Below are 6,919 nucleotides of genomic sequence, written 5' to 3' on the forward strand. Positions count from 1 at the left end.
GTCAAGGCGTTATATAGTAAGCAGCAGCCAGGGAATAAGTGAGCAAGCATCTAATTGGACAGCTACTTTGGCCTTTAACATAATTGGCTGGTTAACACTTAGGTCAAGTTCTCTAAAATAAAGTCTGAACTTAGCCTCTCGGTAGCTGGCTAATAAGAATTTCTATTGTCTCAAATCCATGTCCAGGCAATCTTCTCTAGTGGATACCCCACAACAAGGTATATAGATGGTGACCATCTAAACTATGTATTTTAGTAAATGGATATGAGTAGCTAATAATATCCCTAAAAGAGGAGATTATTTGGGGAATTTTTAAAAGTGTGCATATTGGATGAGTTAGGATAGACATCAAAGGTAAAATTTTAAATTACTGCAATTATAGGATTTTTAATTTTGATAAGTGTTTTTCAGTGTTTCATGGTGAAATTATGTTTGAATCTACAATAAGAATTTATTATTTTGTGTATGTTTGCCAGTACATGAAGACCCTCACCTGCCCACGCACATACTTGTGGAAGCCAGAGAAAGTTGTACCCTTTCCTTTCACTCTCGGTGTTACGCCTGAGTCTGTATCTGTCACTGAACCTGGAGCTGGACTGGCAGGCTGCAAACCCCAGCGATCTTCTGTCTCTACCTCAACAATTCTGGGACTACAGAAGCCATTGTGGCCACCAGCTTTTTACATGGCTGCTAGGTAGTTAGACGAAGGTCCTCATGCTTCCCCCTGCAAGCAGTTTAACCCCCTGAGCCATCTCAACTCTAGGAATTATTGCTTTTAGGATATATCTTTTTACAATGGATAATTTCTCTAGTAAAGAGAACTCTTTGTTAATGCTTTATGTCACTCTGGCTGGCTTGGAACTCTGTGTAGACCTGGCTAATTTCGAACTTGTGCTGGGTCTCCTGCCTTCTGGGCGCTGGGATTACAGATGTGTCCCACCAAGAGTGGCAAGTACACCCCCACATTTTTTCCAAAGAGAAAATATTTCATTATTATATCATCTTGAAAAATGAGTGCCAAAGGCAGGGTATGATACAGCTGCGTGCACGTTGCTTGTCTAGGAAAGCGCAAAGTCCTGGTTTTGATACTCGGCACCTGGAAGAAAAAAGTGTATCAAGTTTCTTAAGTCGAACAGTAATAGATTAGATTACTTCGCTTAAATTTAGTGAAAAGATAGTTTTACTGATATTTTACCAAAAAAAAAAAAATACAATGTATACTCTTTACCTTAAAGTAGTTGAGATTTTTTTCTGGCAGAATTTCAGAAGCAACTTGGCGATAGATTCCACGCTGGACCTCTGGGTGCCGCTGTCGTTCAGTCCGTGGCCATTCTGACCCAGTGATCCCCGCGGGCTTTCGTAAACACATCCCTAAAATGCTCGGTCCTGCGCTCAGTTTGAATCTCTTAGCGCCTTTTCTCCTGCTTTGCTGGCCATCATCTCCATCATGTTTAAAGACTCTGAGCGAGGAAAGCTGGGAGTAGCTGCAGGAAGTAAATTCGCGTCTCAACGGCTGCGTAGATAGGAAGTCACCCACGGGGCAGGCGCACTGAGCACAGGAAGCGCCGCCTCCCTTCTGCAGTCTTTGTTCTGCTCCTACAACTGCGTACCTACTGCTCAGCGCGATTTGAAGAGAAGGCTGAGTTGTTAAATGAGGGGAATCTGAGAGTGAGTGCTGAGAACTGCTCCACCTAGCCACGACTGCAGAGACCAACTTGAGAATGACTGGATCAATACAGCAGTTCCACCAAAGAAATTATGTAAGCCACTAGAATTTGAAAATTAACTCTACCGAAAACCATATAGGTAGAATCGGCCTGGATTTAAATGACAGCGGCTTGTGCCACAGACTGTTTTGGAAATTCCGGAGGGCATCTTAATATCAGCATTTAAAAATTCGGATGCTGAGAAAAACTCTACAATTTTCAGAAACCATCTCCTAGGACTCCAGAAGTGAATGGAAGTGCATTACAGCAGTAAATATTGGAAACTGCTACTGAGGAAACCCTAGACCAGAGGAGCACGACTGCCACTCCACAGTGATGGACATGGGGGCAGAACAGCTCTGGACAAAAAAAAAAAAAAAAAAAAAAAAAGCCTTAGAGCCTTGGATTTTGAGCCATGTCTGTGCAGCTGACCCATCCTGCAGAAGAGCTGATCCTCCACGTGACCAAGTTCCAGGTGATCCTCATTGACATCCTTAAGGCAGAGTCCTGTAAAATCTATGCAATCTCACAACTCATGCAGAATAGGATCTACCGTTCCCAGATTGCAGCAATGCTTGATTTTGATTAAAAAAAGAACCTCGAGGATAAAGATTGGAGGCGGCAGTCTAAGGACCGGTTTTCAAAGTCCCAGTTGAAATGGAGGTCAAGAACTACAGTGCAGCACAGGTCACTGTCAACTGGGTGTCCACAGGTAAGAACTGCTATTACATAAGCAGACCAACTGAGAACTTTGCTTAAATGGACAGGTGAAAATTGTTGCAGGAGGAGTGATCCCACGGACAGTTCACCTCCAAAAATTACTATATAATTGTCACCTACTGAGAGATGGAATCCTGAATGGGAGCAGACTCTAAAGTACAGTCTTGCCATCAGTGCCTTCACAGGGATGAGCCATCTCTTTTCTGCAGACCAAGCATTTTCATCAGTGAAAATAGTCTGTGTGCAGAGAGTGATGGCGCATGCCTTGTAACCTCAGCATCCGGAGCCTGAGCAAGAAGATCCAGAGTTTAAGGCCAGCCTCAACTACAAAGTGAAATGCTAACAAAACAAAACAACAACAACAAAAGCAATCAAAGTGCTGCTTTTCAGTCAGGCCATTGTTTTCCTTTTTCCCTTTCTGTGGTGCTGAGGTTTAATCTCGAGGCCTTTTTTCTGCTAGACAGGTGTTCCGTGATGAGCCACGTCCTGAGCCTTTACTTTTCCTTGAGACAGGAATTTCTGTGTAGCATAGGCTGGCCTCAAATTTATAATTCATCTGCTTCCTGAATGCTGGATTACAGATGTGTACAGTACCATTGTGTCTTGTCCCAAGGGATTAGGAATAATTCACCCAAGCCTCCATTGAATACTTCAGTATTTCTGACCAGTGCTTGGGATCTCTCATAATTCCCTTTTCTTCTTAACCAAGTGACTTTGCGTCAAGAGAGTGCTACTGTCCTATGTCTACAAGGCCAGATTGCAGTCGTCTTCCTGGAGAAAGCTTTAAGCTGATTCTCAGCATGAGAATCAGGGTCTGGCTGGCTCAATGCCATCCAGAGCCTCTCTATGATGGTGGGTGGCTGACACAAAATACAGGGAGTATGCTTTGCCGACACCTTCAACTAGGTAAGGCCCTGCAGTGCACACTGTGGAGCCTGTCTACCTGGTGACCAAAGTGTACGCCAACTTGAAGCACGAGAGCTAACTGTCCTATCATATATTCCAGACCAGCTAATGTGGTTCTTCAACCTAGGGACTCATACAGCTAAGTATGTGTGACACTGCTCCCTGTCTCAGTCAGAACCTACCAGGACCTATGTGGTAGACAGTCAGGGGTTGCTGCTAGACTTCAGTGTACTGAGCATATAGCACTGCCAGGTAGATGGAGGTTTAGTTTTGAAAGCCTTGCCTTAGTTTCTGTACTCTTCCTCTTCAAAAGTATTCTGGCAACCATCTTGGGTCTATTACTCTATCTCCAACACTAAGAACATCTGTCAACCTGGTCTCTGAAGCATGGTTTTGGAATTGCTCCCAACTTAAGACTCACCTTTTAGTAGAATCAATGCATGGCTTCACCTTTCAGATTAATTCTAGAAACATCTTTCAGTTGGACATTGCCTGCAGTGCCAACAATGAAGCCTTAGATGTGGTGTTGGAGTCAAATACATACATGTGAGTTTGATTATTTTCACTTAATACGTTTATAGGTTGTCCCTGCTTGTCTTTTGTTGGTCGGGTGGGAAGCTCTACCAGATTACTGATTGCTTTTAAATGTGCTCTTTAGTTCACAGTTCCTTTTGGAAGAACTTTGCATGCATTAATATGCACTAACATATTCTGAAAACTTTTTTTTATTAAAGAGCTTCCTTACAATGAAGGATGTTTATTGCATTGTTAAGTTACTACCCTTGAGGTCCATATACTTGTCTTTGAGATGCTGAGAAACTGAATTTAGTTATATAAGAGCAGAAATTCTCCTTCCGAGAACTATTCTCTCCTTCCTTTGCTCATTTCCTGAAACTTTCATGGCTATTGTATCTAGTTGGCTGCCAGTATCCAGTATCCTCAATTGTTTCTGAAATCCAAATCCCATATTTTCTTGTCAGATAAAAGTTACTGTAACTCGAGACACAGTAGTTTTTAACCTTCATCAAGGAATAAATTAAAACATTTGAAAAGATTTAGTTTTAAATATAACAATGGAAGATCAGCAAAAGCTATGGGACTTATAATTTTTTTTCAGAGCTGGGGACCGAACCCAGGGCCTTGCACTTGCCTAAGGCAAGCGCTTTACCACTGAGCTAAATCCCCAACCCCGGGACTTATAATTTAAACAAAGGCAATTATCTTTTCTTTATGAAAGAAAACCAAGAGGTAAATTTGTTTTAAGTTATGATTACACAAGAAAATTCATATTCCATTTAGTCATTTATTAATGTAAGAGTTCAACTTTTTCCTATTTTTCATTTTCTTTCTCCTCCTCCTTCTTTTCTTTTAATCTGAAACAGTCTTATGTAGCCAAGTTGACCTCAAACCCATTGTGTAAGCCAAGAATGACTTCGGCCTTCCTGTCCTCCTGACTCTGACTTCTGCTAGGATTACAGGATTACAGACGTGCACACCACCTTTGGATATCTGCTGTGCTGTGGATTGCACCCAGGGCCTTGTTCATGTTCAGCTGTGATGTGTAGATCGCTGAGCTACATCTCCCACCCGGGCTCAGCCTTTGTGAAGTAAAATACATAAAGAACCATACATTTAGCATATATTTACAAGAAAATATTTCTCTCTGATGAAAAGATCTCTGGTATATTTATATATCCAAATAATTTAGACTAATGTTTCACAAAACTGTCATTATTGTAATCTCAAAGTCATAATTTCTGTACAGTGTACAGAAAATGTGTAAGTGAACATTAGGCACTGCTAATTTACTTTTTGAATATAGTAAATTACAACAAAGCACACAAAGCTATTGTAAGTGTTCTGACCTTGGAGTGCACTTCTTACCTTAGTGCAAGTATCTCAGAATTCAGCAGAGCATCATGGAATGTTGGATCACTGTGTTAGAGTGAGTAAGGACCCTCAGCATATGACAAAATGTCAGGGAATGCATGCATGTATGGAAATGTGTAATTTATAAAGTGTATACTAGTTTTTTCATATGTAAATGATTTACGTTGTATTTATCATAGCTAGAACAGAAGCATTGACATCCCAGGAATACCCTTTCCTTTGGGCTGCACCCGTGACTGTGAGAAGTAGTGGTTCCCGGTATCCTCTCAGCTGCTGCTGTGGTCAAACTAAAGATTCCAAATGCATAGTGATAACAGCTCTTTAAGTTGACCTTCCTTGGACCTTCACACCTCTCTTCTAATTGTTTTGGAATCTATTCAAAATCCTTTTCTTCTTACTCTTTCAGCTCTTTTATTTCACTTTAAGATTGCTGTATTTAAGTTGCTTTGTTATCAACCACCATTCTCCCATTTTGGGTTTTTTGAACAAAGTAATCAGCAACTTTCCGTATCTGCCAACATTTCCCTCAGTGGACAAACATATCTTTCATTGCATGTTATAATCACTTAGTGGTTCAGAATATGTGAAAGTTGGCAAAAGTTTGCTGTTCCTGCAGCTGATCTGCAAGCTGAGACAACACTCGGGATAAAACAGGCCAGTTCCCAGAGTGACCTACCCCCACGGCGTTTTTAGCAGAAGGAACACTATTAGCTGGAAGTTCTTTTCTGGAACTGGCATGAGCTTGGGATGGTACTCCTCCAGATTCTCAAAGTATTCCTGCTTTTCTTCAAACTGTAAGATTCAATTCATTCAGCTGGGTATGATGGTGCACACCTTTGATTCCAGCACTTGGGAAGCAGAGGCAGGTGGATCTCTAAGCTCGAGGCCAGCCTGGTCTACAAAGTGAGTTCTAGGATGGTCAGGGCTACACAGAGAAACCCTGTCTCAATGAACAAAAAAACTCTGATTCAATTCATTCATCTCGATTATTTGTTGACTAAGTCTTCAGCCTTCTTCACCATTCTAAATATCCCAGCTCCACACTGAGCTCTGAATTGCCCAAAATCTCCCTTCGGCCAGGATCCTGTAGTAAAGCAGGATGCCTTGCTGTTCTTAGAAGGCACTTCTCAGGAGCTACACTCCATTTTCTGCAAATATATCTTCTTTGCCTACTTTGACCTTCATCATACCGCTACCATTCTCTCCTCATACTGAAAGGACCAGAAGTTGAGCTTCATAGCTGCTCCACCATCAAGCCTGAAACCAGCCAGGGTGCGCTCACCATTGTAGCTGTGCCCCTCCATTTCCCTAACAGTGACTAGAAGGATCCTCATCATCCTACTCAGAAGAAACTGCTGCTTCAGAAAGCCATCTTCTCCTGGAGACTATGATGCATGATTGTAGAATATCCATCATCCCTGTAGCTCCCTGAAAATAAAGGTGTGGCTGGTTTCGTCCTTGAAGAATAATACCACAACTTCTCTGTCTTAAGTTTGAAGCCTACATTGTGTATTCACAGGATCTTTTTAATGAAATTGCAAGACCCCAATTTTATTCTATTTGAAATATATTACCTTTGGGGGAATTTTAAATCTTTCTTAACATAGCGCCTTCAGAAAAGAAGGGAAATACAGATATGGTTTAACATTGTCTTCAAAATACAACGTTTCTAAAAATATTCAAAGTGCAATGGAAAG

General features: G+C 41.4%; 1 protein-coding gene across 1 annotated transcript; it reads right to left on the reverse strand.

Moving 5' to 3' along the window:
- Positions 1-754: 754 nt before the first annotated feature.
- Positions 755-1,520, reverse strand: Zfp605l1 (zinc finger protein 605 like 1). Its single transcript, NM_001108428.1, has 2 exons — positions 1,229-1,520; positions 755-1,096 (listed from the first exon to the last, which is right to left on the reverse strand). Exons 1-2 carry the CDS (start codon positions 1,367-1,369, stop codon positions 878-880), a joined length of 360 nt encoding a protein of 119 aa, NP_001101898.1. The 5' UTR covers positions 1,370-1,520; the 3' UTR covers positions 755-877.
- Positions 1,521-6,919: the final 5,399 nt, after the last annotated feature.

Source organism: Rattus norvegicus, chromosome 18 (assembly GCF_021556685.1).
Source record: "Rattus norvegicus strain SHRSP/BbbUtx chromosome 18, alternate assembly SHRSP_T2T, whole genome shotgun sequence".
In the NCBI taxonomy this organism is placed as follows: domain Eukaryota; kingdom Metazoa; phylum Chordata; class Mammalia; order Rodentia; family Muridae; genus Rattus; species Rattus norvegicus.

What these genes read in the sequence shown, in the direction of transcription:
- Zfp605l1 (NM_001108428.1), bottom strand. Translation starts at nt 1,369, where the DNA reads ATGTGTTTACGAAAGCCCGCGGGGATCACTGGGTCAGAATGGCCACGG. An exon ending in AAAATCTCAACTACTTTAAG is followed by an intron (nt 1,097 to 1,228) that starts GTAAAGAGTATA and finishes TTTTTCTTCCAG; the next exon opens with GTGCCGAGTATCAAAACCAG.